The following is a 16942-nucleotide window of genomic DNA, read 5'->3' on the forward strand; positions in this document are numbered from 1 at the left end:
TATGGCTAATAAATCCACATTATGTGTTATACACTATCTTGCCAATAGAAATTCTTGTAATTTGGTTAAGATTTCTTAAATTAAGAAATATGAGTAGTGACACCCCTCCTCCCCCTCTTTGTACATGTGAATAATCTGCTCATAGTCTAATGCTTTAGCCTTACCAGTGCTGTCATCATAAACAACAGTAACAGTTTTCCACTTGAAGAACTGCACAAGGTCAAGGATGGCACGGCTGAGTGAAGAGAAATCTGGATAGAGGCTGACATAGAAGGAATCCTTGTTGTCTGACACCTGATGTTTCCAGCGGGTCTGGATATGTGGAACACCCAAAGCGTTGCAGATGGATTGCACAGCATTAGCTGAGGAGCTATGGGATGGTCCGAAGATGGCAGCCACCCCAAGGGACAGCTGATCGCAGGCTGAAGAGGAGACAGAAGTCTGTCAATGATGAGAGGAAAGAAGGCAGTGTGCCAGAAGGTATTGCACAATTCATATTAAACAAAAGGCACTGCGTGAAATATAACTTTATTGCTGACAGAGCTCCTTTCTTGTGTAACACACTCATTTACACAGATTTCAACTTCAGAATACATTTCTAAGCTTTCACTATGAGCTGATGAATAGCAACATTTCAATTAACATCGAAATAGCACTCAGCTACATTTAATAAACACTTCTATGTCAGTGGAGGTCACAAAGGCCAGCAATTGTGTGTCTTTTAAAAAGCACTGACAAGAGAGGAGATATATGCTCAGGTGCATCTTACATTGGGAAAAGGGCCATATGGGACAGTATTCTAACCTAGGCTGTTTAAGCATTAACTTCTTCCTCCAATCAACACTATTTCTACTGAGATCCTAATTACTTGGAAATTGTACGTGATAAGTAGATTCTAGTTAAGTATCAGGCAAATGACTAATTTCATTGAAATGGACATTTGAATTTCTGTATCTGAAAAGAAGGCATGTTGGCTAGCAAAATTTAAAGGTCAATATTTTCCCTGAAAGAAAATTAAATTGCTCTCTGCTGATGAAAAAAAAAAAAATCAGTGTCCTTTCTTAAACACTGGAAATACTCAGTTTTGCTACACCTATATTAGTAGATAAAACCATCCCTCAGAGTCACTGACATGACACTGCTGCATTCAAGTGGCTTAGCTCTCCTCTTTCCAATATAGGGTGGCCATACCTATACTGTGCATTAGCAGTCTATATTCTGTATTATCTCCCACAGTACACTCCAGTATTATCTTGTAGAATATTAGTTGAGACATGCCAAAAAGAAGGCAGGAAAATTAGTCAATACTGCAGACAAGTGTTTCAGCCCATGCTCTGCTCTTGTTTAGATCACTACCATAGACATAACCTTTATGAGTATGCAGTTGTGAAAAACAACAGATTCTGTCTTCTAAGAAAACATCTTATTTGGTAGAGAGAAGTAATGAAAAGTATCTTCCAAATGCAATCTAGATGCGAGTATTTATGTGAGGTTTGATTAATTAATATTGTTACTCCACCATCAATGTTCCTGACGGATGAGGAAACAAGCAGTAGAAACACATCTTGCTGCATTACTTTTCTCAGAAAGTCAAAATTAATTGTTTTATTGTGCACATCCTTTTCAACATGATGAAAATATTGCTACATCTTTCAAGTGTATTCCAGAAACTATGCTGGCACACCTTTTTATTACTGCAGAGCACCGGTAGTTTAAATGAACTTCTCATGCACACACAGGATCTCCACTGCATTTCTGAGCATCGGATCAGGGCCTAAATGACTAGCTTGGTAAAAAAACATGTATGCTAATATTGCCCTTCCTAAGAGTAATCAACAAGCTTTATGCAAATGTCAGTAAATGGGATCACTAACAACAGCAATAGCTACCAGATGGCTTTTCAATGGGCTTTTTTTTCCCTGTTTCTGAGATTTGAATAATGCAATGCTTTCACACGTGATTTAATATGGCACTGGCTCTATCAGACGCATACCAATTTTTCTAGTGCACTGAGGGATATTTTGTTTTCATTTACATTATTCTTCACTGAAACAGTATCTTGGAAATACCATCTTGCCTTCAGGTTGCTCTTTCATATAGTACATTTAAAAACCCATTAATATTTCATCTATATTCAACTTCAAAAGTATGTGTTATTAAGAGGTCTAAACAGGCTATTTTTGATGCAGCACCTGCCTGCTTACAAATGGACATAATCATGAACCACAAAATGAGTCAAATGCTTAAACCTCATTGTTAAAACTGCTTTGGAGCCATCATAATAAAACGAACCATTTTATGTTAACCTTTAGCCTTCGATTCTGAACTAAAGCACCTGTCAGCACAAATGTAGTTGGCTGTATTATGAATTGATGAAGAAAAAAACTATTAGCACTGGAAGATTACACAGATTTTGATACAGCCTGAACAGTTACAAAGGGAGTTGCATTCTCATCCAAGATGCAAGTGGGAACAATGAATATATACAATCTATTGAACATATCCAATCAATGGCATGTTGCCATTCTAACTTCAGCTATTATAGTCTATCAAGAATTAGCAACATAATATTAGGGCTAGCTTGCACCTTCAAGCAAACCCCAAGCAAGGACTAAAAGTAGTTGTATTGTCTCAGGAAAGGCTTAAAGAATTAAAGATTGCAGAACAAATTTCTCTGCTCTCTACATCCGCCCTCAGGAATGGAGAGAAACTATCCCATTAAATTTCACAGGACGGCATGTGCTGGAGTCAGGAAGCAGCTGAATTTGGAAGATGAAGAGGAAAGGAGAAAGAAGGGGCCAGAATTAAGGATCAGCCCAGTTATTCACTGTTGGCCAAGATGGAAAGGAAAGAGTAGTGTCCCTCAGAACCTGCTTTAATCCATCATCCAAAACACCAGAATAACAACTCAAAATTACTTTGTTAAAAGTGTTGTTTGCCTCTTTCTTCTTCCACACACTCTCCTCTGCAAAAAAAACCATCTTGCTAGACATAAACATTTAGCCCATAATATTTCTCATAAATCATCTTACAATGACCAAACTCTGTGTATTTCTGTACAAATATGGATACTGTCTATTTTCATACCTAACAACAACAGCCTAAATTAGAATTGTTTATTTAGTGAATAAACAGATAAAATAGGTTAAGATTAACTCTGTATGTTACAGGAAAAGAGAAAAAAAAATTCTCATCATTTCTAAACTGAATTTTTTAATCAGTATTATACTCCACTTTTAAGATGTACTTCAGGTACATTCATCCTGACACAGCAGCTTTTCACTATGTAGCATTTCTAATGTGGCATCAAACATTTTTATTCATATTAGCCCGCTATAACACCAAAAATCCCTTATTGTGTAAAGCTTTCAGTCTTCAACAATTACGAGTGGCATGTTGGGACCAGATCACTTAGCAGATTTAGGCTAGAAACCTGTCATAAGAAATACAGGTTGACCTCTGATTCTTTCACCCTTCTTATTTTCTTGTTAAGGATAACATTCATATGAAATTGGCTCTTCAATTTATAAAAAAAATGTTTTTAAAGAACATGTAATACAGTGCACAATTCAGTCCTACTGAGTTCTGAAAGCAGGCTTTTTATTTTCTCCTATAAATACATACTGAACTTGTTGGAATATGGCAATGATGCAGTATAACTTACATCTATTGTTATAGACTTGAATGTAAAGCAATCTGAAAACTTCAATTCTTGTGAGAATCAAAGATTTGAAAATTTAGGAAAAATGTTCAAAGCTGTGTTTAACTTTTATTTTTCTTTAAACAAATCATTTATAGTTAGGTGAAAACTGCTGAAGTCAGGCCTAGACGTTCACCTGATAGCAATATTCTTAAGCACAGACTTAATATTTGGCTTATTTTTATTCCTTGTTGACATAAGATGCACAAAATTACAACTGCTTGTTCCCCTTTGAAGCCCACACCTGATTAACTATATGAGACATTCATATGCCAAAGGTATTTGTGGAGATGTACTTAAAGTGATTGAATGCTTGAAATTGAATTGGAGCCTTCTTCCAGGTTCACTAGAATTGGAGGGCACTTGGCATTTTCCAGGACAAAGTCTGGAGATACTTTTTTCTCACTCCAAAGCACCTGGTCTCAAAAACTCAGAAAAAATTTATTTCAGATTTTAAATATTTAAAGAAATAGCTTTTAGACAAGGGCAGTGGAAGCAAAGGTGACAATGTAATTTTCAAGCAGTTACCATTACAGCCTTCAAGGGGTGGTCTTTAAAGCAGTTCTTTAATGTCAGCCACAAAGTTGTACAATCTCATTGCATATGGCTTTATTGGACAGACATTTTTTCAGGTAGGTAAACCAAATGAGTCTTAGTTGCTCATTAAAAAAATTAAATATGCAAAAGATTACCTTTTTTGGATGCTTCAAAACTGTCATAGAGATTTATCTTTTGGGTGTCATATGTTAATGTGGTGTTTGGCAGAAGAGTTCTGTTTCTGTTGATTGTGTTCACAGCAAATCTGAAGGCTAATTCTTCTGCTCCCATTGGACCAGATTCCACACACTCAAAAATGCCTCCTGGTAGTGGGAGAGAGAAGAAAGAAAAAAACAAACCACTAGTAAGCCAAAATGGCATACAAGAACATCTTTAGTCATCAGTTTGGGAGAAGATTCATCAGCCTGAAATTTTTAACTTTATAAACCTGATACAGTGCAACTCATGAAATTATCTCATGATTTTGGTGAGGTTTGGGTCAAACCATAAATAACCCAGCAACAAATCAAACCTACCTTAAAGAAAACCTGATTGTTTTTTTTCCATGCAACATTCATTTTACTATTGTGAATAAAAAGAGTGTGGCAATATAAACTAACCACACTATTTAGAAGCAAAATAGGAAAGGGATGAAGAATATGTAATTATTATTTTACATAGTTAAACTTGAAATGATTACATTTACCCCTTCCAGATCAACCACCACCTATGTTTGTGTGGCAGGGGGGAGGGAGATTTCTGGATTCTTGTTTTCTACTGTTCTAGACTTATGATACAGCTATAATGAACTGGAGAGTTCACCGGAAATGCAACATATAAAGGAGCATGGAACTTGGATGCCCCAAACTGCCTCCAGAAATGAAGATGTATAGATATTTTAGCATGACTGTGTGCCTGAACTGATAAATGTGTTGAGCAAAGGGTTCAAATTTTGCTCTTTTGCACTGAGCCACATGTATATGCTAACCTCATTCTCAGCAAATACAGGAATCTAAGCAACTACACCCTGCATAAGCTCTATCGTGCAATGAAAGCATCACCAAACAAAGCGTACTGCCGGAGCAGGACATGCCTCAAATGACAGGCCATTTCTAGAACACTTCTGAGCCAGCCTTAATCTTAAATGAAGCAAATAAGTGTGTGAAACAGTGCTGTGCTTCAGCTGTTCTTTTCACATTAATGAGATATCATTGCCCACGAAACGTAAATTTTTACATACTTTGCAGTAACATCATTTATTCTTGGGTCTGGAAAGGCCAAGGATACAGTGACAATAAAAATAATTTGAAGATATGTCCTTACTATGGTGACATGGAATGCCTCAGAAAAACAGTCAGCATCCATATGGTCTCTTCAGTCCTCATGCTAACAGCACCTGTCAATGCTAATGGACAGCCAATGGCTATCACCTGAGGATCACTAATTACAAGGCATTGTATCTGTGCAAGAAACATTTTTCATTCACTTTCTCCTATCTTGTGCTTATTCATTTCCCAAGTAATGTTGCTACCTGGTTTTGTGTTGTCTAAAAAATTTATTCAACACTCCACTACTTTCTCAGAAAGAAGCTCTCAGAATCTGAATGTACAGGAACTTCACAAACTACAGTTGGTTTGTAAACAGTCTTGTTGAGCAGCCAAGTAGCTAAACCATTTCTAAAGCAAAAAGAAGGCGTATTTAGTTATCAACTCTTTCCCTTTCTGACGCTATTAAATAAGAAAAGGCTTTTCAGTTTTGCAGACCTCCTGCCTCTTCCAACCTGTTTCTCACTACAGGATGGAGGTGTTAACTTTTTTCCCGCAGATGAGCCCTTACATTCCTGGTGAGAGCCCTAGGGGCAGATGTTCAAATAATATTAATTTAAAAGCACAAGCACTGACCACTGAGATGAGATGTGACTAATACTTATTTAAACATTAGTCATTTAAAACTGAGAATGAGGCACTGATGGGAGAGGGAGACACTTAAGAAAAATTTAGATACCTGGGGAAATGATCCAAACTGATTGAGCATAGAATGTATATATAATCAGTAACCAATATTAACAATACTTCAGAAGATAAAGCAAAAGAAATTTGGATAACATTCAGGTAAATATAGGCCTAGTACACTTTAAAACTGAAAAAAAATTACCACATTTATTTACACAATAATGCAATATTAACCTCAAAGACAACTTAATCCTTTTGAAATTAATGAAGTGCTCTGTTCAGGAAAACATAGTCTGATAGACAAGACTTTGTGCTGCTTAAGACTTACAGCATCTAAACATTACAAATCAAACTGTGACATATAGGAGGATCCTATTTTGATTTGGGGAAAATATTTTAAAATTGCTCTAGAAAGCTAAGAATTAGTGAATAAATTATAAGCATAGATATGAAGGGCATTTCCATGAACATAATGCAAATTAAGATAGATATTATAGGCTTTCCTAAGGCATCTGGAAAGAAGTTATTCAAATGTATTTGAATAAACCAGTATCACACAAAGAGTTATTAAAAAAAAAAAAAAAAGATTATATTCTAAGTTAAAATGGATTCATAAAGAGAAATAAGCATTACAATATCTCTTTCTTCTCCCTGAATTTTTTACATTGGAAGTTTTCTTCTTTAATTTCAATGTGTTTGAAGCTCAGTACGATCTTCCTTCTTTATTCCTCTATTTTTCATTCTGCTCATTTCTAAATTCTTGACAAGGGGAATTCCTTGTCAAAGATGCAGCCACTACACTCAGCATTAAATAAAAATAAAAATAAAAATAAAAATAAAAATAAAAATAAAAATAAAAATAAAAATAAAAATAAAAATAAAAATAAAAATTGATTTTGACCTCTCATATCTGGATAATTCCTAGTGGTAGTGACCGTCCATCACATAGTAAGACAATTTTATGAAGATGACAAAGTCTGTATCTCCTGTGAGTGACAACAACGTGAAATTTCCCACGTGCACCATTCAGTGGTTTCTTGCTTCACTGACACATTCTCTGTCCCTGTGATAAATGTATCCCCTGCAAAGCTGGCAGCATATGGTCTGTCTGCCTCAGGGTAAATTTCCATTCCTAAGGAAACCAGAGGTAGAATAACCTGTTTCTGTTGTCCTATGATTAGGATATTTTGCTAGGAGGAAGGAAAACATAGTTTCTGATTCCTACTCCTGAATATTTTCACATTTTACACTAGACAGACACTGCATTTAACACAAGAACCCGAGAGGAGCATAGATTAGACCATATATTTGCAGTTTCCTGTAGGATGTCAAACTTCCGTTAGGCTCCTTTCATTTCAGTTTTATGCTACTTCCGTATCTGTCTACTCAAGCAGCAGTGGAGGAACATCCCATAATTAAATATTTTGGATGGTGGCAGGTGTAGGTTCATCTTAACCTTCACACTAAGAAGAGACTCAAATCAACAGGTTCCCAAAGTGCACCATGTCCTACTAATATGCAAAATGGCTCAAAATGCCAGGCTCCTCCGTAGAGAGTAACAGCTGCCAGCTTTGGCCAACCTACTATTGCACACAGGGGACACCATTTTTTAACTGAACTTCTAAGCAGTTTAAATTGAATTCATACACTAAGCAGAGCAGGAGCTTAGGCAGACACACATCTGCATTCTGAATATCAGAATATAGTCACAAAACAGCTCCTCATTCTCCAGACAAGAGCCCTTTTAAGCGTGCATCGAATTCTATTCTTCAGATATTTTCAGGATGATCAGCAAAAGCACATAAATGAATTCAGACATTGACAGGAATGGGAAGTTTTAAAGGGTGTTTTCTCCAATGCTGCATAAGATGCAAGTAGAAACTTATCTGGTAACTTTAAACTGCCTTGGCCTTACTGTTATGTTCCTATATTTGTTACTGAATATGTAAATAACAGCAAAAAATCACCTTGAGTATTTTTAAAGAAAATGTTGTGTAAATCCACTGGCTTAGTACTGAGAGACAAGCCACAACTTACACTGCATTTTTTTATAAAAAGGAAAGGAAATGCATAAAAAGGATTGGCTTTCTCCTTCAGGTATACTGTTATAAAGGCATAGTGGTTTCCAGAAGCTGTTATAGCATACTGAGTCATGTTGTTCCCTCCCAAGCAGGCTGTTCTTCTCTACTGTTGTTGTACCTCGTATTCAGGACAGCCTTATTAATAACCAAATTGAGGAATGCACTGCATGCTCTCAGATAAGCAGACAGAAGAATCATAAATCTTGCCATTGATATGTGGACAAGCAGCCAAGCCAATGCCTATCTCTGTCTAACAGCTTGAAAAATGCAGGTGTTGGGGCCGGTCTTATTTTTAACACAGCTTATAAATCTGTAATAGACAGAAATACCAGTTCTCATATACAACCAGCAGCACATCCTAGAGGAAATGACTGAATTTTCACTGCTACCTCAAAACAGAGACAGAAAACTTAAAAGAAGTAGTAAAATGTGTTTTTAATGCTTAGGTTGCTTTAATGGTCTTGTATATGACTTCTTCATTTACAATGTTAATGATATGGCCGTTCATCTCCTCCCTATAACAGTAACACTATGGAATACGGCATCACATAGCTACAGCTCAATCTGTAGCTCATGAAGTTTTATTGACTGTGTACAGGAGGTGACTGCTGAACGCTTCAAGTTTTTACTGTCATGATAACCACTTAGCAAAAGCTCACTAGATTTTCATAGTGATCAACACCTGAAGAATCACAGTGACGACGAATGTTTAAAACAGGACAGTGCAAGCCAGGTATGCAAGAGCAATTGTAAAACAATCTTTAAATACTGTATTCTTTTGCAGTGACATCCAAGATAATTCAGATCTCCTATTAATCTTCATATACTAGAACTGCTTTTAGTGAACCTGAAATCCACTAGGATTTTTCATCACAGTTGTCACTATTGAAAAAACATTTATATGACCAAGTTCTTTTACCATAACCAATAGGGAAAATCCAGTTATCAGTGTGATACTGATGCAGTAACAGTTTCTTCAGAAATAGAAACCACTGGAAAAAAATTGATAGTAATATTTTAACAAAAAAGACAATATGTAGTGTCTAAAATAGTATGAATAATGTAGGTGTCCTTATTATTTTCCAAGGAAAATCTGAACTAGTTTTTACAACAATTATACAAATCCAAAAAAAATTGTTCTGAAATTGTTCAAATGAAAAAGTCTGCATCTTCCACCAAAAAACACTGAAGAAGAATTGCCATTTTTAGTTTACAAGCCATCTTGGTTTTCTCCAATTTTCAAATAATTTTCTCAAACACAAAATCCAAAGGAAAAAAAATAAGTAATCTTGCTACACATCTTGGCAAAAATCACAAAAAAATAATTGGTCTTGCTCTTAACTACCTAATTTCAGAAATAGGATAACCATTTGAATGATTCAACTTTCTATTCCACAAAAGGATCATAGGTAATTTCCCCCCATAAACATTCTACTTTGGGGATCACTATCTTGTGTGTTTTGCATTATTATCTCCATGTAAGATCTGATAAAACCCAGCAGAAAGTACAAAAGTGCTTAACTGCACAAAATCACTAGGTGAATGCAAGTGCCAGAACAAGTTATTCATAAATCTTTCCTCTTACATATGCAGAACTTTTGAAACAGATGCATGCCATAAAGCCCGAGCTACTGTTACCTACTTTTTTTCTAATATCAAAACAACTTGATAAAGATCTCACACATACACACACTAATTTTTAATAGCTATAATTTTTTAACATTTTAGCCATGTTATCGTTATCATGCACCAATCTGCACAAATTTACTAACAGCTATGAAGAAGGTCTTTATTAATACATTATAAAAAGTAACATCAGTCACATTGTGGCATGAGCACCATTTTTTTAATGATATGGTAACTTTTCATAGAATCATAGAATCATTAAGGTTGGAAAAGACTCTTAAGATCATCGAGTCCAACCATTAACCTATCACTGCCAAGTCCATCTATACCATGTCCTCGAGCACCACATCTATCCGTTCTTTAAATACCTCCAGGGATGGAGACTCAACCACTTCCCTGGGCAGCCTGTTCCAATGCTTGACCACCCTTTTGGTGAAGAAGTTTTTCCTAATATCTAACCTAAACTTTCCCTGGCGCAGCTTGAGGCAGTTTCCTCTCATACTATCACTCGTTACTAGGGAGAAGAGACTGACCCCCAGCTCTCTACAACCTCCTTTCAGGTAGTTGTAGAGAGCAATAAGGTCTCCCCTCAGCCTCCTCTTCTCCAGGCTAAACAACCCCAGTTCCCTCAGCCTCTCCTCACAAGACTTGTGCTCTAGACCCTTCACCAGCTTCCTTGCCCTCCTCTGGACATGCTCCAGCACCTCGATGTCCTTCTTGGAGTGAGGGGCCCAAAACTGAACACAGTACTCAAGGTGCAGTCTCACCAATGGCAAGTACAGGGACACTATCACCTCCCTGGTCCTGCTGGTCACACTATTCTTGCTACAGGCCAAGATGCCACTGGCCCATTTTAAAATATAATAATGTAAACCCGTACCTTAAGTAACATTAAAAAGGTGACTGAGAGCCTGGAAAAAATTTGCTTTTAAAAAAATTTGTCTTGCCCAGTAACATTTCTTCCCATCATTTTACTTCAAAAACATACAAATATGTTTTAATTATACTAATAAATTTATATGAAGTTATATAGGAATGAAATTATTTTATTTCTTCTTCCTCACATCAGATCAATACTTTGAATATTACTATGGTGCCCAGATCTAATCCTGATGTGACAAATAGAAATCTCTTATTCTGACTGTTTCCCATTCAGAAAACATGAACTCTCAGACAGTCTTTGTTTAACTAACCTGGAAAGATGGGAGAAAGGAGTAACTGGTATCTGTGAACAAGGTAACTGTAATAAACAACTTTTTAGAAAAGTGTTTTAAGAGAGAATCAAGCAAGTCTATCAGGTATTATACCATTAAAATATATGCTTATATCTGCTGTGTTCCAATTTTGAAATAGGTCATTTGGTAATCAGAGCCACTGATTATGTAAGGTGTTGCTACATGTAGAGAGAGAAAAAGTCAAAACCATATTATTGAGTGTTCAGTGGATGCTAGTATACTGTCAACATTTCCAGAGATGGAAGTGATGGCTTTTTGGAAGTGTGAAGGGACTGCAGTTCTGCAAATACAGGCATAGCCAGAAGGCAGTGAAGAGGTTCATCCAAAAAACCCAGTATCAATTACATGGTGTGGATGATACTGGGAACAGGAGGCATGGTAGGTGCTATGCTACAGTGACTGATCAGGGTGTCTGGCTGAAGGCATTTTAGCCCTAATCAAGCGTGCTATGGGCTGTACTGATGATAATCCTGTTGCAGATCCTGTTATGGATTGGAAAGCTACAGAGGTGGTTCAAAGACCTCCATAAAGGTTGCCAACTTAGACACATGCTTCCTATAAATACAGAACAAAATTACATCTTAGCCACTTATTTCTGTCTGGAACAGGATTTAAGAAAATGAATCGCTTTCACGCAAGACATTAAAAGAAAATGAAAAATTTTCTTCTTTACAACCTTTTCCATAAAACAATGCAGTTTAATTTTTTATATCAATTTAGAACACAGCAGTGTGAATCTGGACTATACCATGCTTTTATTTTTCCTTTTCAAAATTATACTGAAAGCTTTCTGAATCTCACAACAGGGAAAAGTTTAAAAGGATCTCTTGACATAGAAAACTCTGCTTATTTGATTTTGAAGTCCTTTTTAGGTGGATAAGCCACTGTGGGAAAAGACAGTACACTTCAGCAGTATCCTTTATTCATACCAAGTGTACATAGGGTTTGAAGAAGGGAAGCAGGACGTGGAATTTCTGGGGTTTATTTTAATTGCCACTGATTTCCTGTGTGACCTTGGACAAGACTCTTTTCTGAAAAATAAATATCTCATCCCAAAACAGATGTAACAAACACCTCAACATTGCAATAGAGGGGCAATTATTGGAAAGTCAGTAACATGTTTTGAAATAAGACATAATTTATGTTAAAGGCATTCGCAGAATCAGTTTATGAAGGCATGATCGCAGAATTCTGCAAATCTTGCACTATAAAATGCATAGAAGTATTACCTTCAGGATCTAAGTTATCTTTTGATCAATATTTTAGTGTCGTTGCATGAAACTGGCAACTTTTAGACATGTTTGTCCTAAAAGGATTTGAATTATCCACAGATTCAAGACAAGTAAAAATATATTTTGTACAATACATAAGGGGCTAAATATCCAGTCAATGTTGGGTTTATCCTGTTAATTTAATGTTAAATTATATATCAAAACAGAAAAAGGTTTTGTTTTTCCTAAATGTGAGGAAATAAGGGATAATATGAGGAAATAATAAGCATGGATCTCACTTGAACAAAAGCTTCTGTATCTTATAAAACTGGTGAAAACGATTTTTAAAGATGAGTACATACAAATGATAAGTATCTTTAAAATTGTATTTTAAATATAATTTGATGGATTCTAACATCATCTTTAAGTCAGATGTGACAAATGCCACATGTCAGAATCTTACTTTTCATCAGCACAGTTCCAAATATGCTTTGAAAAGTCATAAATAAAATACTACTAAAAAATATTACTAGACTGGAATATGCAGCATACTTATAAAACACTGCTTCTGATAGCATCTCTGTTTATGAATATTACTCCTTTCAGTCAGAATATTAACAGAGCATGACTAAAGATGACAGGCAAAATAAGAACACCTAAACACATTCATCTACAGTGTTAGAATGTATTATCCGTAAGATTTCTTCCCGCTTTAAGGATATACATTAGCTTCCTCTGACATGCTAAGCAATTTACTACAGAATACACTTGATAATTTCAATGCAATTATCACATTCACGTAATATTTAGTCTCTCATGACTAGCAGTAACAAAAGGAAACAAAACACTAAATTAAATGTGACTACAAAATGGCCTCAGGAGATTTTCTAAAATATGCTTTTCATTACTTTGGCTAACAAAATGTTTTAAACTGTCTTAAAAGAACACACCTTTGTTTCCTTCCCTTTCTTCTGAAAAGGCAGACAACACCCAGATAAAAAGCTTTTCACTCTCCATGAAGAAAATTTTTTTCTCCAAAACTTCTTTAAAGAAGATAATATGCAAACTTAAATGCTTAGGTTTTACATAAACACTTTCACAAGGACTAATGAAGAAGTCTTACATCTCTTTACACGCTATTACTGGGCAGTTACAATCTTCAAACTTTCCTGCTTGTAGGTTTGAAGATATACACATCATAGACCATCTCATTTTATTCTAGAAAAAGTCATAAAATATATTAGAACACTGACAAAAACAGTTCACTAACCTCCTCATACCGACCATAGATAAATGCTAACAATATTGCATTAGGCCAGGATTTTTAATTTCCATCACACTGAATGCTATTCATCCATCTTCTAAAACATTGATTTGTGTCTGGAATCATATTTGAGAAGCCTAACTGTACACAGACAATGAAGAAAATTTTATCCATGTTTTCACTTGCTTTTAAAATAAAATATAAGTGACTCACTCATGAGGAATAAGTAGACGTTAAAAAAGTAAATATATTTTGAAATTAACTCCTACAATATTGTGCTATTTAATACTAATATGTCCACATGCAAAAGCTGGAGCAAAAGCAGCTTTTTTTTTTTCTTTTCTTTTTTTTTGGTTCAGTTTTGTTTTAATAAGGTAAACAAGAGTCAGGAAAGAACGTAGGACTCATCATTGTAATTTTTCAAGCAGGTCTTAAAAAAGTTGCACACCTAATTTCTCCAAAGAAATTCACAGAGCCTGTGGTTCAGCAGTTACCAGGAATCACTTGACAATTCCATGGAAAGCTGAAAAGTTTCCCAGGAACTGCGGGCATCCAAGCATGTAGAGAAGTACTGCAGTAGAAGCAGCTCATGCTAGGATCCCTCGACATGTAAAGATGAAACAGAAAAGTGCCTAAACTTCACAGGAGTCAGAATGGTCTTAATTGGTAGAAGCTCAAAGCACAGCTTACATGGAAAGACACTTTCAATGAAATATACTGCTTGTGATTATACGGTTATTAAATTCTTTCAAATAAACATGTTAAAACACTTGCCTATAAAGCAGAAAACAGATTCCATTACATACTGAACTCTAAGCCCATGTGTCTCGCTGTTCAAGACAACACCCTAACCAGCAGGCAATATACTGACGTATAACATAATTTTCAACTTTGATTGAAGATAGGCTACCATATAGACAGGAATTTTCGGTCTGCAAGATCCAGAAAACAAGAGTAAGCCTGAAGTTTTCATATACTTCTATATACCTCTGCTAGGTATGAAATAGGAGCCAGCCCATTATTTCTAGATTATTTGCTTCTTATCCAATCAATTTCTTGTAGAAAATACTTAAATAGAAGAGAAAGTCAGGGTCAGGACTCAGATTTTCTTCCTGAGTAATCTACAAGCCCAGCCTGTAGCTTCCAACTTGCTTTCTTATTTAATCCTATGCTTCCTTCCACAATACTAGTGCACCTTACCAGACTGGTGTTATATGGTCAGGTTTCTTGTCCTGCCTATGACACTATAAAATAAGAAAAATAAATTTTTTCAGTTACTTTTATATTTCAGGAAAATATTTTCAAATTTTAGTTTGCTACATGCTGTTTTACATTACTTCATAGTAATGCATGACTACTTCCTAACGCTGCCATGTTACAGTGCATTAACTGGAACAGTTTGTTTCTATTTTGTCCTTAAAGCTATTAAAAGATAGATTTTCTTTAGTACTGCTTGGAGCATTTAATCATCTTTTCAAAGTGTTTCCTGATTGTATTACAATTAAACATTTTGAAATCACTGCTATAGAAATGCTGTGAAATAGCAGGAAATGTTACAAGAGTCATAAAAGAATTAAAAAACAAACTTCAAAATTAGACTGACAGAAAAGTTTTAAATGTGAAAAACACTTTTTGCTGTTATATTAATGAGGTTTCACTTCAGTACTCAGATGTTCAGTTTCCAAAAATGTTTGAATTAGAGAGTTGCTTGGAAATTAAGTCAATATCTTACTAACAATCTCACCAAAATTGCTTTTGCCAAAAGTATTGTCACCTGGTTAAAATATGGTATGTGCTCCTATGGGATTATGGTTTAAATACTTAGAAGCAATTTTCAGAAGACTAAGGAGTGTTATTGAATATTATTTGGAAAAATCTTCACTATTCCTGTCCCTAATGTACCAGCTGCTTGGATTGCATAGAAATGGTATTTCTGTATTCTCTCAATGATTCCCTTTTTGAGTCTTCATCCATGGGAGGAAAAAGGAAAAAAAATGATGTACCATGAGTACAGAAACAAGAAAATAGTATAAGCAAACAAGTATTAGATGCTGATGATAAAAATTCCAAGGAGCAAGAAAGAGATAGATCTGTAGTGAGATTGTTAAGTGCTAATGTAGATAAAAGAGGAAGTTAAACAAAACCAAGAAAGCTTCTTATCTTCAAAAACAGAGATATTAGGTGCATCTACTGCTAGACTGTACAAATTTATTTTTAAAGTTTTAAAAGTGTATTGGTTCAGATTCCTTGAGCTCACCTACTTCATAAGTACACCAGCAGTGAAACAGACTACATTTTGTAGTATGACATAAGATAAATTACACATCTCGGTATGACTTATACAAGCAAGACATTAGCAGAAGAAATTAAGATATTGCTCTCCAAAGAAATGAATGAAATGTACTATATCATCTCCATAAATAACAAGAAATATAAATTTAAAGCTTCTTGAAAGCTTTTGCATGCTATTTCTCTTCTAAATATTACACAGAAAATGCACAAATTTTGCCAGATGCATGTTTCTAAAGTCATTCAATTAATATGATAAATATCAATAAAAAGCATATTAATGCTTATGAAAGTTGACTGCTCCAGAAGCTGATAATTTATAGCAGATTCATGCGGAAAACAGATTCCAGTGGGATCTTGAAGTAAACAAGCAAAAATGTTTAATGAGGCACAAGAGGGTCTGTTTCAGTATGATACATATTAGAGATACTGATTCACTTCTCCAGTGATAAACAAGAGGTGTTTAATTCACAACCTGCAGAAATATTATTAGAGGGGATGAGGAGAAAGTGTCGTACAGAAGCAGAAGGTAAAAACTTTTGATCTGAAGCACAGAGATACTGAATATACTCCTGTCTCATTTGCAGTACATTTGACTGTAATTTGTTTTTCTTAATAATTACCCAATTATCTTTTCTATGAGAGAGAAGGTGTTTATATTCCTAATGACTGAAATGTGATCTAGATGTGCAAATGATACTTCCACAGTATATCCTTTCACTCTGTTTCCATCTATATCCCAGAATTCAACACTAGTTTTATCCAGAGTTTGGGGTTAGATTGATCATCAATTATATGCAGATATTTTTTTTTATTAAGAGTCTAAATGCTAAGAAGTTATTAGCTAATATGGTAATTATGCTCTAAAAAGTTGTTCACTAATTTGATAATTAAGTTTAAATTACTGAATTAGAAGCCTCTTGGGAAAAACTGAAAAGTTGTTTTGGCAGGAAAGCAGGAGTTACGCATCCTACTTTATCTGAACCCTATATATTGATTAAATATTAACTGTTTTCTTTATATAAAATGACTCCTCCTTTTTATTTT

The 16942-nt window shown here is 35.1% G+C and overlaps 1 protein-coding gene across 2 annotated transcripts in view; it reads right to left on the reverse strand.

Moving 5' to 3' along the window:
• Positions 1-16942, reverse strand: part of GRIK2 (glutamate ionotropic receptor kainate type subunit 2) — a 439138-nt gene that overhangs the window by 295978 nt on the left and 126218 nt on the right. Inside the window, exons 3-4 of one of the 2 annotated variants that reach the window (XM_087774639.1) lie at positions 4393-4560; positions 165-422 (exon numbers count right to left, since the gene is read on the reverse strand). In XM_087774639.1, coding sequence (XP_087630765.1) covers positions 165-422; positions 4393-4560 — 426 coding nt within the window. The remainder of the gene's footprint in view (positions 1-164; positions 423-4392; positions 4561-16942) is intronic. The other variant, XM_087774640.1, reaches the window with a different exon arrangement.

This window comes from Nipponia nippon, unplaced genomic scaffold, assembly GCF_047370975.1.
Source record: "Nipponia nippon isolate SJK-2023a ecotype South Korea unplaced genomic scaffold, ASM4737097v1 scaffold_4, whole genome shotgun sequence".
Taxonomy (NCBI): domain Eukaryota; kingdom Metazoa; phylum Chordata; class Aves; order Pelecaniformes; family Threskiornithidae; genus Nipponia; species Nipponia nippon.